This window comes from Sinocyclocheilus anshuiensis, unplaced genomic scaffold (assembly GCF_001515605.1).
Source record: "Sinocyclocheilus anshuiensis isolate Anshui unplaced genomic scaffold, SAMN03320099.WGS_v1.1 scaffold1075, whole genome shotgun sequence".
Taxonomy (NCBI): domain Eukaryota; kingdom Metazoa; phylum Chordata; class Actinopteri; order Cypriniformes; family Cyprinidae; genus Sinocyclocheilus; species Sinocyclocheilus anshuiensis.
In genome coordinates, this window is record NW_015544163.1 from 2,084,846 (window position 1) to 2,099,157 (window position 14,312).

At 41.2% G+C, this 14,312-nt stretch overlaps 1 protein-coding gene across 1 annotated transcript in view; it reads left to right on the top strand.

Moving 5' to 3' along the window:
• The window catches only part of LOC107695656 (CREB-binding protein-like), a 31,189-nt gene that overhangs the window by 14,084 nt on the left and 2,793 nt on the right, over window positions 1-14,312 (top strand). The window contains exons 4-29 of the mRNA XM_016495663.1: window positions 1,288-1,521; window positions 1,952-2,039; window positions 2,388-2,525; window positions 2,600-2,717; window positions 2,834-3,002; window positions 3,102-3,164; window positions 4,694-4,818; window positions 5,117-5,299; window positions 6,157-6,471; window positions 6,562-6,738; window positions 7,403-7,580; window positions 7,667-7,785; window positions 7,997-8,236; window positions 9,013-9,101; window positions 10,286-10,399; window positions 10,488-10,544; window positions 10,696-10,773; window positions 10,861-10,928; window positions 11,008-11,158; window positions 11,318-11,464; window positions 11,558-11,671; window positions 12,170-12,335; window positions 12,450-12,617; window positions 12,698-12,859; window positions 12,969-13,250; window positions 13,857-14,312. Coding sequence (XP_016351149.1) covers window positions 1,288-1,521; window positions 1,952-2,039; window positions 2,388-2,525; window positions 2,600-2,717; window positions 2,834-3,002; window positions 3,102-3,164; window positions 4,694-4,818; window positions 5,117-5,299; window positions 6,157-6,471; window positions 6,562-6,738; window positions 7,403-7,580; window positions 7,667-7,785; window positions 7,997-8,236; window positions 9,013-9,101; window positions 10,286-10,399; window positions 10,488-10,544; window positions 10,696-10,773; window positions 10,861-10,928; window positions 11,008-11,158; window positions 11,318-11,464; window positions 11,558-11,671; window positions 12,170-12,335; window positions 12,450-12,617; window positions 12,698-12,859; window positions 12,969-13,250; window positions 13,857-14,312 — 4,199 coding nt within the window. The remainder of the gene's footprint in view (window positions 1-1,287; window positions 1,522-1,951; window positions 2,040-2,387; window positions 2,526-2,599; window positions 2,718-2,833; window positions 3,003-3,101; window positions 3,165-4,693; window positions 4,819-5,116; window positions 5,300-6,156; window positions 6,472-6,561; window positions 6,739-7,402; window positions 7,581-7,666; window positions 7,786-7,996; window positions 8,237-9,012; window positions 9,102-10,285; window positions 10,400-10,487; window positions 10,545-10,695; window positions 10,774-10,860; window positions 10,929-11,007; window positions 11,159-11,317; window positions 11,465-11,557; window positions 11,672-12,169; window positions 12,336-12,449; window positions 12,618-12,697; window positions 12,860-12,968; window positions 13,251-13,856) is intronic.

Here is a 14,312-nt window from a genome sequence, read left to right on the forward strand (position 1 = left end):
ATTTTTTTTGGGGGGGGGGGGGGGGGCCTAGACCCCTAGACCCCAGACCCCCCTACAAGGGTCATATTCTGAACTGTCACCTTTTTGACCTCTTGTGAGTTTGCAGGTATGTGCATGAGCTTACTTTCCAAGCTGGATTTTGATCATATTTTCATAGATCAAGGTTATACTTCATGCTACTTCATGGTAACACTGCATATGAAACAAACAAACAAAAAAGTTCCCAGCACTATCATGTGATTGAATTAGTACAGTTAATGGCTGAATCTCACAAATAACTAAATATTTTGCATAAATATTTAGTCTCTTATTAGGGCCACTGAGATTTTTTGCAATTTGATCAATGCAAAAAAAAAAAAAAAAAAGTGAAAATGAAAATCGTCCTTCCTGCCCTGATACACAAAATTGACTATTTTAAATGTATAAAAATGTCTAAATTAATGTTTTAAATCTATGAACTCAGGTTTGTTCCTCGACTGATTGTGTTTGCATCTCTTGCTTTGAGATACGGGGTGCTTTCAGATGAGTGCTGCCACCTGTAGGTCGTGTGTGCAGCTCTGCTGCGCTCGGAATGTGAAAGCATGAGACCAGCAGCGGATTCCGGCAGGCAGCGGGACTGTAATCTGACACTGCGGGGTAGGGGTTCCACCCCTGGTTTTTCACAGGGGGCGGGACACACACAGCTCCCGCTCTCTGATTGGACAGCCGATCACTGACTCGTTTAAATCCCCCTGTAGTGGCAACAGAAGCACGCTCTCTCAGTGTCTCTTGCAGTTCTGTTCTCTGCCGCTGCTCGAAGTGCTCTGTGTTTGCAAAATGGCTATTCCACTTCAGTCACTTCTGTTTCCAGATCAAGTGGAATTACTGCAAGATTGCAGTTATTATAAATGAACTGATAGATATCACCATACGTCCCCAGTTGATTGATTACATTAAGATTTGTAGACTTTTTTTAGTACTGCATACTTTCTTAAATGTTATGTTTCAATTTCTAATTATTTATGCACTAATTTTGCATATACTTCCAGAACAGAAATCTAAACAATGGATAAAGCCAGGTTCAAAGTTCTTTTATTTAGTGGACAAATTAAAGTTGAAGCAGAGGGGATTTTGGATATCTCTCTTTATCAACAGTCAGATACAAATAAATTTTTACCATGTTTTTAGGAATAAAATATGTAAATCAGGTGAATTATGTATAACAAAATCCCTCTGCAAAAACCTTCAGAATACATGAATAAAAGTAGTTTGATTTGATTAAACAAACATTGTTTCTTCTATTTGCAGCGATGCTGAGCTCTCCTAACACTGGCATGCAGGCTCCGCTGGGCCCTGTGGGCACGAGTCAACCCGCTACGCCCGCCATCAGCAGCGGCACACACATAGACCCCAGCTCTATGCAGCGGGCGTACGCCGCACTCGGCCTCCCGTACGGGAACCAGCCAGTTGCGCAGACACAGGTCGCAGGACAGCAGCCCACGCAGACCCAGCAGCAGCAGATGCGCTCCATGCCTGCACTAGGTAGCAACTTCAATTCGCAAGGAAATCGAAAAAAGTGTTTTTTGAGGAAGAGCTGAATATTTATTGCGTATTTTTCATTATTAATCTTGAAAGCTGCTGTCATTCTGTAACTTCATCTTGCATCGTATTGATTACTGTGAGCCATTTACTAAACATGCACACAAGTGCATCAGAATTCTATTGCATAATTATATCTACTAAATGCAATTTATCAAATATCTTCAAACATGCACAAGTGCATCAGAATCTTTATTGCGTAATTAGATTTGCTAAATGCATGGATAAAGATCAAAATTGGCATCAAGTGCATCATGGTCTATAAACGATAGATTTAATTGCATCTGCTGTCAGTATTCATTGAAACGTCATGCTGCTCCTCATATTGTGTATCCGTGTGTAACCCCTGTCTGGTTTCCCACAACATCTTCAGGCACTAACCAGATGAACATCGGCGGTAACGGTATGGCCGATCAGACGAACCTTCACACTGATTCCTCTCTCCCCTTATCCCTCAACAAGTGAGTCTCTTCACTTTCACCCCTCACCTTTAACCTCTCACACATATTACAAAGCAGGAAATGTTCATCTGTAGAGTCCAGCAATGTAAGAGTGCAAACAATGTCATTGTAGAATGATTTTACAGCAATTCTGTAGCAATAAACGGTTGAATGTGAAAATCTGAGATGATAAAATGGAAAAATATTTTAAAAACTAACATTGAAACAAACTCGAAACGATTTTTGTTTTTGGCCTGATTTTGAGCAAAATGTCATCACACCAGTACGTTCTTTGATTTTTGCTTGAAGAATTTTAAGTTTTCGGGAAGGCAAAACTTGAAAACTAATGTTGTAATCCTGCTCCCACAGTCAGATGATGCCAGACGGGTTGAACATGGGCGGCACAGGGAATCTGCCCACAGCTGCGCCGCTGTCAATGCCTGGCATGAAGAAGCCCTGGCACGAGCACGTCACTCAGGACTTGAGGAATCACCTAGTGCACAAGCTGTGAGTTGAAGTCATCATGTTTCAAATTCATGATTTGTCAAGGGCAGTTCTCTTAACCCTGTATTTCCCTACAGAGTTCAAGCCATATTCCCGACCCCAGACCCTGCAGCACTGAAGGACAGACGCATGGAGAACTTGGTCGCTTATGCGCGTAAGGTGGAAGGGGACATGTACGAGTCTGCCAACAGCAGGGTAAAGCACACAAACTTTCTTGCTACGTCTTATCCTTCTTTCAGGATGGTGTTTTGTGACTGTAAGAAGGCACCAGGTGGCTCATGTTTTTATATCTCTTAACATCTCGTGTCCAGGATGAGTATTACCACTTTCTGGCTGAGAAGATCTATAAGATCCAGAAGGAGCTGGAGGAGAAGAGAAAGTCCAGGCTGTCGAAGCCCCAAATGGGCGCTCAGGGTCCTCAGCAGCCTGGCCTTCCCCAGCCCAACACTATGGGACCTGGACAAGCCACCCGGCCTCCGAGTTAGTGGCTTTGTTTTTTTAATGCTTTGATCTTCTGGTTGTTAGATTTTCCTGGCTGCTTTCTTGATTAGCTGCTTAAAATATGCCTCATTTCCTCAGATGGACCTGTTCCTATGTCCAATGTGCCAAATCAGTTGATGGCCCGGATGCAGGTCCCTCAAGGTATGGTTTTTCATTCTGTATACATACACTGCCCATCCAAAAAAAAAAAATAACACACTCTAATATTTCATTGGACCGCCTTTAGCTTTGATTACGGCACACATTCGCCGTGGCATCGTTTTGATAAGCTTCTGCAATGTCACAACATTTATTCACATCCAGAGTTGCATTAATTTTTCGCCAAGATCTTGTACTGATGATGGGAGAGTCGGACCGCTGCACAAAGTCTTCTCCAGCACATCCCAAAGATTCTCAATGGGGTTAAGGTCTGGACTCTGTGGTGGCCAATCCATGTGTGACAATGATCCACATGACCTTCTTCCATTGCTCCAGAGTCCAATCTTTATACTCCCTAGCAAACTGAAGCCTTTTTTTCCAATTAGCCTCACTGATAAGTGGTTTTCTTAAGGCTACACAGCTGTTTAGTCCCAACCTCTTGAGTTCACTTCGCATTGTGCGTGTGGAAATGCTCTTACTTTCACTATTAAACATAGCCGTGAGTTCTACTGTTGTTTTTTTACGATTTGATTTCGGCAAACGTTTAAGTGATCACGATCATTCAAGATTTTTTTCCGACCACATTTCTTCCTCGAAGATGACGGTTCCCCACTATCCTTCCAGTTTTTAATAATGCGTTGGACAGTTCTTAACCCAATTTTAGTAGTTTCAGCAATCTCCTTAGATGCTTTCTTTGCTTGATGCATGCCAATAATTTGACCCTTCTGAAACAGATTAACATCTTTTCCACGAATACAGGATGTCTTCCGACATGGTTGTTTAAGAAATGAGAAGCTACTCATTGCATCAGTTAGGGTTAAATAACTTGTTGCCAGCTGAAACATAATCATCCATGCAGTAATTATGCAATGGGAGGCTCTTACCTATTTGCTTCGTTAAATCCAGGTGGTGACTTTTTTTTTTTTGGACGGGCAGTGTATATACACTACCGGTCAAAAGTTTGAGGTAGTTAAGTTTTTGAAAAGAACTATCTAATGCTCAAAAAGTCTCCATTTATTTGATTAAAACTACAGTAAAAACAGTAATATTGTAAAATATTATTACAATTTAAAATAACTGTTTCTGTTTTAATGTCATTTGTTTCTGTGATGCAAAGGTGATTTTTCAGCATCATTACTTCAGTCTTCAGTGTCTTTCCCAAAATCTCACTGACTAGAACAGTTGTGTACATTCTTCTATATCGTCTGTGATTCCTTTTTGGCATAAATGTTAGGCAGAATGTAATAACTTCATCTCTGAAAACAGCAGCCTTTCTGAAATTGCCAAAAGTAAACGCATTTGAGGGCAACCTTAATTGAACCATTTATGGCAAAAATGAAAATGATTTGCACTGTAAAATATGTCATATTACAGAAATGAAATCGGTTGTGAATGCCATTTCATGTTGACTTGAGTAGGATAAAAGCAGTCGGGCAGGTCATACTGGTAGCGCAGGAATTACTCAAAAGCCTCAATCTCCCGTTGGAAAAGCTCTTTACCTTCTTTTAATGTGTTTGTATCATGCTCTTCAGGGATGGGCCAGTTCAACCCTGTGACCATGCAGAACATGCAGATGTCCCAGTCACCGGTGGGAGCTCCTCGGGCTGCGTCCCCTATGGCCCACCCCCCTCAGATGGGCATGGGTACCGTTCCAGCGGTGAGCAGCAAGAAGTGATTCCAGACTGATTCCAGTTTTGGAGTTTTTGGAATTTTATATTTTAAAACAGTGTATTTTTAGTTGGATTGAAATGTTTTCTCCGTTCATTTTAAGTGTAATTATAGTCAACATTGTTCTTGAGGTGTGCGCCATTTTGGATTTGTATTCACGAAAACAAGCTTGTTTCACTAGAAAGTAAACTTGTCAATAGCTTTATCATTCATGTTGTCAAAATTGGTTTTTAGGGCAAAAACATACTTTTGTGGCTCAATTCTAATTTCTCTTTATTCTTTTGCAGATGAGTATGTCTCCCTCCAGGTTGCCACAGGCACCAACAATGATGGGAGGCCATGCTAGCAACATGGTGGGCCAGACGCCCAACCAGAACCAGTTCATGAACCAGACGCCGTTCCCTGCCTCAGCCGGGGGCATGAATGTGAATGTAAACCTGGTTCAGCAGACGGGACAGACTGTCCCACAGGTGAGGAGTCAGAATTGTCACACCTTTAGAACGGTTTCATTGTTTGTGGTGTTACTTGGCTGTTCATAAGAGACGTTTCACCTCCACAAACACTTCTTGTCTTCCTGTCATAGTGCGCATTAGTGCCTGCCCACTTTTTCAGCAGCATTGGTTCCAGAAGTGTTTTTCCATTCATTTTTTCATAGAGATTTAAAAAAGGTTATAAGCCATGAGCTAAACCAATCAGCTATGAGGAGAATCACAACATTATTTACATTGTTTATTTGAAGTAAAAATAATTTACAAATTCAAACAGAGAAACAAAGGTACAAGACTGGGTACTCGTCGACTTTAAAGAGGGAAAGAACTGCAATCCCAAAATAAAAATGGAGAAATATAAAAAATATTTATTTAAAGTGGTTCAATATATTTTAAGTTCAAAATATGCATAATTATATGCAAATATTTAAAAAAAATTTGAGAGCATAGGAAGACCGATTTGATTGCATCATTAGCGGTGCTTCATGGGAGTTGGCGTTCCCTTTTTGGCGCAGTTAGCCACACCTTTCTTATTGGTGGAATTTTCTTTGCAGAATTATGGGTAATGTAGTTTTTCAACAGGCTTCCCACTATGAAACATAATTCTTTAAAAAATAAGTTGAAATAATACGGTCTGATGGGTTCAACAAAAGCATATATCATCGATTAACAACCTCGGCGCTCACAGTAGATCTGTCTTTAAAGGTTTATAAATTAATAATCAATTTCCCTATGGAGAAAATGAATGGAGTTTTTCCATCCGGAACCTGACTGTTGTACTCTGTTGTAGTTTGTTGTGCTGTATCTGAGTTGGTATGCCCTGCATTTCTCCTCTGCAGCAGCAGCCGAACACTAACCTGACCCTGAATCCTGTGGGCCCTCTGGGCACCCCGTCCACCCTGTGCTCCACCCCTCCTCCGCCCTCTGCCTCCACCCCGTCAGCTGCCGCACTCCAGACCCAGCCTTCCACGCCGGCCTCAGCCGGGGGCCACGTCACGCCCACTCACATCCCCAGCGGCTTGCCCCGCCCTCCCTCAGCCCTGGGCTCCTCCCCCGCCCACTCCCAGCCGCTCACACCCCTGCAGCCCCAGCCTGAGCCCCCCCTGCAGATGCAGCAGCCCACCTCTGTGCAAGCGCAGCAGCCCAGCACTCCGGTGAGGATCGCCATGAAAACACAGCCTCGATTGCAGCTGTATGCCATGACACCCTTAACTCGTGTCCTTCCTCGTTTGTCTGTCCGTTAGCTCTCTCAGATGGCCGCTAGCGTTGATAATAGAGTTCCTACGCCAGCATCCGTGGCCGAGACCCACTCCCAGCAAGCTTTGCCCCCCGACTACCCTGCTGCTGAACACAAAACTGAGCATCAAGAAGACGAGCAGGACTTTGAATCTGGGAAAAAGAGACCCAATGTCAAGATGGAGGTGTGACTTAAAAAAAAGTTAAAACTTAAAAGGGGCTTAAAAATGGTTCAACAATTCTTGATTTTATTTGGTAGTGTTTCTTGAGTGTTTTACACTACCGTTCAAAAGTAAGAAAATAGTGAATTAATATTAGTAAGAAATTAATATTAATATTAGTAAGAAATTTTATTCAGCAAGGAGGCATTAAATTGATCAAAAGTTACAGTAAAGACATTTGTTACAAAAGATTTCTATTTTAAACAAGTGCTGTTCATTTGAACTTTCTGGTCATTCAATTCATTCTAAGGATTCTATTCAAAGAATCCTGAAAATAGAATTAAGCTGCACATCTGTTTTCAACATTGATAATAATAAGAAATATTTCCTTGAGCAGCAAATCAGCATATTAGAATGATTTCTGAAGGATCATGTGACATAATGATGCTGAAAATTCAGCTTTGCATCGCAGAAATAAATGACGTTTGAAAATAGATTCAAATAGAAAACTTAATTTGAATTGTAATAATATTTCAAGTTTTTTTTTTATTGTATTTTTGATCAAAAACGTGCAACCTCGGTGAGCAGAATTCATTCTCTAGTTTCCTAATATTTCATTGTCTCGTGACTCAAGTCTAATGACACAGTCTTTAGTAAACATCTAAACATAATTCATGTTGTTCATTAGGATGAAGATGTCAAACCTCCTCAAGTAAAAGAGCAGCCAGAGTCTGTAGAACCTAAACAAGAACCGATGGAGACGGAGGAGAAGAAACCAGAGATAAAGACCGAGCCGAAAGAGGAGGACGTGTCCAGCACCAACAGCACCACACCATCCGGTCAATCCGCCCAGTCGCGCAAGAAAAGTACAAACGTTTTTCTGAAAACATTGAAACCGCATTTAGTAATATCTGCAACTTCATTAATCACATAACATCATCATTTGTTACAGTTTTCAAGCCGGAGGAGCTCAGACAGGCGCTGATGCCTACATTAGAAGCTTTGTATCGTCAAGACCCAGAGTCCTTGCCCTTCCGCCAGCCGGTGGATCCCACTCTCCTGGGCATTCCGGTAAATCCCATACACCTATTTATTGGGCTAATAGTTTATATATATATATCTCTTTAAATGCTCTAAATGTATTAAATAAATCAGCCCCGCATCTTCCAAAAAAGCAGATTTTGTCTAGTATTAGCCAGTTTAATGCTGCTGAGTTCAAAAATATCAATAAAAGCTTTGATTGTTAAAATATTTGATTGTTGTTGTTTTTTTCTTTTCCCAGGACTACTTTGACATTGTAAAGAACCCAATCGATCTTTCCACCATCAAGAGGAAGCTGGACACTGGGCAGTACCAGGAGCCCTGGCAGTATGTTGACGACATCTGGCTGATGTTCAACAACGCCTGGCTCTACAACCGCAAAACATCTCGAGTGTACAAGTACTGCTCGAAGCTGTCCGAGGTGTTCGAGCAGGAAATTGACCCCGTCATGCAAAGTCTGGGATACTGCTGTGGGCGCAAGGTAAGAACTTGAGCTTCTTCCTCTAGGAAAAGAGTGATTAGCTAGATGAATCCTCCACATGAGCTCAAACTCCTCTAAAATGAAACTTCTCTAGATATTTTTTGAGTGCAATTCAGTGTTGGTATTGTTCACGTCATGTAAAGCTGTTAAATTTTTTTTTTGATTATTTAAAGGGGTCATATGATGCGATTTCAAGTTTTCCTTTCTCTTTGGAGTGTTACAAGCTGATTGTGCATAGATAAGATCCCTGAAGTTGCAAAGACTAAAGTCTCAAATCCAAAGAGATATACTTTATCAAAGTTAAGACTCTGCCACGCCCCTCTTTAAAAAAGCATCATATGACCCCTTTAAATAAAGCTGAAATAAAATATAAATATTGGATGAAAAACTTAGAAATTTAGATACTTGAAACAAAAATGAGAAATGTTGCCTTGGTTGAGTTTAAGCTGAAATATAAAAATGTTGATATAAAAACTATTTTTTTTATTTTGAGTGTTGTATGAAATACATTTGATTATTAATACATTTAATTATCAAAAAAAAAATCTAATTGTTTTTGGCTAATTTCAATTAATTTTGGTGAATTGCTAAAAAATAAAACAAAATAACTAAAACTTCAACTAGAAATGAAAACAGGAAATATAAATATAAAAGCAAATTCAAAATATTATAATACTATAGTAGGTAGGTAATAAAAAAAGAACTAAAATATCACTGGTGCAGTCTGTGTTAAATAAGTTGATCTTAACAGAATTGCTTTTTCTCTGTCTCCACAGAACGAGTTTTCACCTCAGACGCTTTGCTGCTATGGCAAACAGCTCTGTACTATCTCCAGAGACGGCACATATTATAGCTACCAAAACAGGTAACCAATGGCATGATCAGTGGTGTGAGAAATGAGAAGGCGATGAATGACTTTCCAAGTGGGACTGTGATGCACTGAGATCATGCTTGAGATTTTTAGTGCCAAGTTGACTCCATGTTGTTTGCACCTTATAAACGGAGTCATAAAAGCAAGTTCAAAGGTTAAGCGTCTTGCTCTAGGTTACAGTGGTAATACTTTGTGGGTCAATCGTTGTGGGTTCTGAATCTCTCAGTTTGCAAGTCTAGATCTTCGCCTACTAGGCTGTTCCTCCCACCAGCCCACAAGTATTTGTGTAAATCCTGAAAACTTAGTAGGCAGTAGTCTTTAGGGCTGCACAGTTAATCAGAATAAAACCAAAGTTTGTGTTATTATCGGCGATAACAATGATTATAGTTGCACAACGGCTGCATTTTAATTCAATATATGCACTGCGTGTTTCAGAGTGAAGCATGTTCTTGTAATCGATGGTCAGTGTTTGAAAATTAAGAAATTGAGACATCCATAAATGTTTTTGTAATTTTACAATTGTAAAGTGAAATCATTGTTGTATTATTTTTATTAAATACTTTATTTTAACAGTGAAATATCACAATAGTAATATTTATTTTCTTGTTTAGCAATTTTAGATTTTTCTTTAGTAACAGTAATAATAATAATTACTATTATTTTATAGTCATTTTGATATATAATCACCGTTTTTCAGTACTGTGTAGCCCTGCAGACATAGAATTTTTGTTTTTAATCAGAAAAATCGCAATTAAATGTTTTGCCCCAAATCTCGCAGCCTTAGTTGTTATTGTATTACAGAAATTATGTGCCTGGAAAAGCTCAGGTGCATCACTTTTCCATAACTGGCATTAGTGCATGTTTCTCATCTCATCACATTGTCTTTGTTTCGTTTAATTTGTTCTTAAAATCAAATCAGAAAAGGCATGTGGTTACTATCTAGTGCATGAAAGGACATACCATTCTGTAGCTATCCATCATTTTTTTAAATTTAACGTTCATTTGTGAGTTTGAATGCTAACCTGTGCTCTGCCTTGGCCTGTTTGCTGTGTGTCAATCTCTGTCTGACCCTGCGTTCTGCGCTCTTGTGCTGTGCTGTGCTGCTCTCCGTGTGCCGGTTTGCCTGTGCTCTTGTGTGCTGGCTCCAGTTCACCCAAATATGGCCTTGTTGCCGACAGGTATCACTTCTGCGAGAAGTGCTTCAATGAGATTCAGGGCGACAGTGTCACCCTGGGAGACGACCCAGCCCAGCCGCAGACGTACGTATCTTCTGCCGCCCAGAAGGCTTTAAGGTTTTTCTTTGTTAAATTACTCAATTTATACTCAAAAATGAGTTGTGCATGTATGAAGGTAGAATTTATCTTGTACGTCTCTCTGTAGTATGATATCAAAGGAGCAGTTTGAGAAGAAGAAAAATGACATGTTGGACCCTGAGCCGTAAGTTTCGTCATTTTAATGCTTGTAATTTCTTTTATCTTTATTCGAATAGTATATATATATTAATGAATATGTATGCAAATACTGTGAAAGTGTGACGAATTATCCACTCTTGTCAAAATAGTTTTTAACACCACCTTCTGTCTAACAGCTTTGTTGAATGTAAAGACTGTGGCCGGAAGATGCATCAAATCTGCGTACTACATTATGACGTCATCTGGCCATCAGGGTAAGCGTCTTATCCCACTATTCTCCTGAAGAGTTTAGCATGACATGATCCTACAGCTGCTTTGTTTGTCTCTCCTTCCTATAACAGTTTCATCTGTGACAACTGCCTGAAGAAGTCAGGGAAAACAAGAAAGGAAAACAAGTTTTCTGCTAAAAGTGAGTGCTTTCGAAGCGTCTTCCTGCTTGCCTCTCTGTCTGTTGCAGAGTGAAGTAACCCTTGTGTTTTTCTGATCAGGGTTACAGTGCACGAGACTGGGCTCGTACATCGAGGACCGAGTGAACAAGTACTTGAAGAGGCAGAATCACCCTGAGGCCGGAGAGGTGTTTGTACGGGTGGTCGCCAGCTCTGATAAGACCGTGGAGATCAAACCTGGGATGAAATCCAGGTAACGTCACAGAGAATGAATATGAGTATAGTTCTATAGATTCTATTGAAGTCATTTCTAAAGTAAATTGGTTACATTTTGAATTCATGTTGACAAAAAAGTCTGGCATGTACAAGGAATTGAAAGGAGCTGATTTTGCATCACATAATTTCTCTGCAGGTTTGTTGACTCAGGAGAGATGGTAGAAAGCTTTCCCTACAGAACCAAAGCACTTTTTGCGTTTGAAGAGATCGATGGAGCGGATGTGTGTTTCTTCGGCATGCATGTCCAAGAATATGGATCTGATTGTCCTTTTCCTAACACCAGGTACCATGCAAATACTGATCAATGGAAAAAAAGTAACAAATTGCATCTTGAACAGGCTATGTTGACTAATTGTCATTTTACTCCTCTTTCCAGACGGGTATACATATCATATCTTGACAGTATTCACTTCTTCAAACCTCGGCTGCTAAGAACTGCAGTTTACCATGAAATTCTCATTGGTTATTTGGAGTATGTTAAGAAACTAGGGTAAGTACCACCTTGAAGTTGAAATATAATATGTATAATTGTTTTTGGTCTTAAAATACTTGTTTTCTTCAATCTCAGCTTAAAATGACAAGTCCACTATAAATAAGCCATTCATAAGTTATTTGCCCAAACAAAAACCAAGACTGTGATGACGCGTTTAATGGTCATCCGCATCGTAAATCCTCAAAAGTTTTTTATATTAAAATTTTTTATTTTTTTTTAAATGTATGTACATTAATAACACTATACTTTGTATCATATCACCTTTGCATCAAATTACAAACAATTAGTTAACGCTAATGCAAGGGTGTTTCTAATGCAGCGTCTATGGGAGGGACGGTAAATTTGACATCGTTCTCTCTTCTCCTCTCCCATTCAGTGCTGTTGAAGTTAGCCCAACTATGACGACTTCCGCTGCTGAGAAACATGGAAATGTGAAAAAGGTCCATGGCATTGGTAGGGTTATGCACTAATGGATTTTTTTTTTCCCACCTACAGGTATGTGACTGGTCATATCTGGGCTTGCCCACCTAGTGAAGGCGATGACTACATCTTCCACTGTCACCCTCCTGATCAGAAGATTCCCAAGCCTAAAAGACTGCAGGAGTGGTACCGCAAAATGCTGGACAAAGCCTTTGCAGAAAGAATCATCCATGACTACAAGGTATGCCTATGCCAATTTGTTTTTAATGGATTCACGGTCTGTTAGTTTTCATTCACAATGGGTTAACATCACACTGACACATGACTCACAAAATGACTCACTTGTGTTGTGCAGGACATATTTAAACAGGCCACAGAGGACCGGCTTACAAGTGCCTACGAGCTGCCCTATTTTGAGGGTGATTTTTGGCCCAATGTTTTGGAGGAAAGCATCAAGGAGCTGGAGCAAGAGGAGGAGGAGAGGAAGAAGGAGGAGAATACAGCCTCCTCTGAGACAACAGAGGTTAGTCAGAGAGACAAATAGTGTGAATGAGTATTTAGTGTAGTCTGTAGCCATTTGTTAAATGTCTTCTTTTTCCACAGGGAACCCAAGCTGACAGCAAGAACGCCAAAAAGAAGAACAACAAAAAGACCAACAAAAATAAGAGCAGCATGAGCCGCGCAAACAAAAAGAAGCCTGGGATGCCGAATGTAGCTAATGATCTGTCCCAGAAGCTATATGCAACAATGGAGAAGCACAAAGAGGTTAAACCTGACTCGTTCAAAATTTTTTTTTTTTTTACTTGAATACCATTTGTTTTGCTCTGAATGTGCCAAGTGCTGACCAGAACCCCTCTCGTTTCCTAAAATCCAGGTCTTCTTCGTGATCCACCTGCATGCTGGTCCAGTGATCAATACCTTGCCTCCGATAATGGATCCTGACCCAATGCTGACCTGCGATCTGATGGACGGCCGTGATGCCTTCCTAACACTAGCCAGGGACAAACACTGGGAGTTCAGTTCCCTACGCCGCTGCAAATGGAGCAGTATGTGCATGCTGGTGGAGCTACACAATCAGGGCCAAGACCGATTTGTGTACACTTGCAACGAATGCAAGCACCACGTTGAGACACGCTGGCATTGCACCGTTTGCGAGGTCAGTCTTCTCTTTGTGCAGCAGTTGAGTCTCTTGCCTTTGTTTGCTTTTTAAAAACAGATATGGTACTATTTTATCGCCAATTTATCAAGATCTAAGGTTTAAACTAGTAGGTTGTAGGTTTAAAGTGAAGTGACGTGACATGTGGCCAAGTATGGTGACCCATACTAGGAATTAGTGCTCTGCATTTATCCCATCCAAAGTGCACACACACAGCAGTGAACACACACACACCGTGAAAACGCACCCGGAGTAGTGGGCAGCCATTTATGCTGCGGCACCCGGGGAGCAGTTGGGGGTTCGGTGCCTTGCTCAAGGGCACCTCAGTCGTCGTATTGAAGGTGGGAGAGAGCGCTGTACATTCACTCCCCCCACCTACAATCCCTGCCGGTACGAGACTCGAACCCGCAACCTTTGGGTTACGAGTCTGACTCTCTAACCATTAGGCCACGACTTCCCCCTCAAACCTCTCAAGGAGCAAACCTTCCTTGACAACTGTATCTCCACCTGTAAATATAACATCAATCTCCAGTCATGCAGCAGTAATTTAACATTCTATGCTGTGATTATCCGAAAAACCAAAATAATTCTTCTGATTTCTTTCAGGACTTTGATCTATGCATTAACTGCTACAACTCCAAGGGCCATGAGCACCAAATGGTGAAGTGGGGTTTGGGCCTGGACGACGACAGCAACCAGGGTGGCGAGGCCAACAAGAGCCCACAGGAGAGTCGACGCCTCAGCATCCAACGCTGCATCCAGTCGCTGGTGCATGCCTGCCAGTGCCGCAACGCCAACTGCTCTCTGCCATCTTGTCAGAAGATGAAGAGAGTGGTGCAGCACACCAAGGGCTGCAAGCGCAAGACCAACGGCGGCTGCCCCGTTTGCAAGCAACTCATCGCGTTGTGCTGCTACCATGCCAAGCACTGCCAGGAAAACAAGTGCCCCGTGCCCTTCTGTCTCAATATCAAGCACAAGCTGCGGCAGCAGCAGATTCAGCAGCGGCTGCAGCAGGCACAGATGATGCGCCGGCGCATGGCACTCATGCAGGGCAGAGGAATG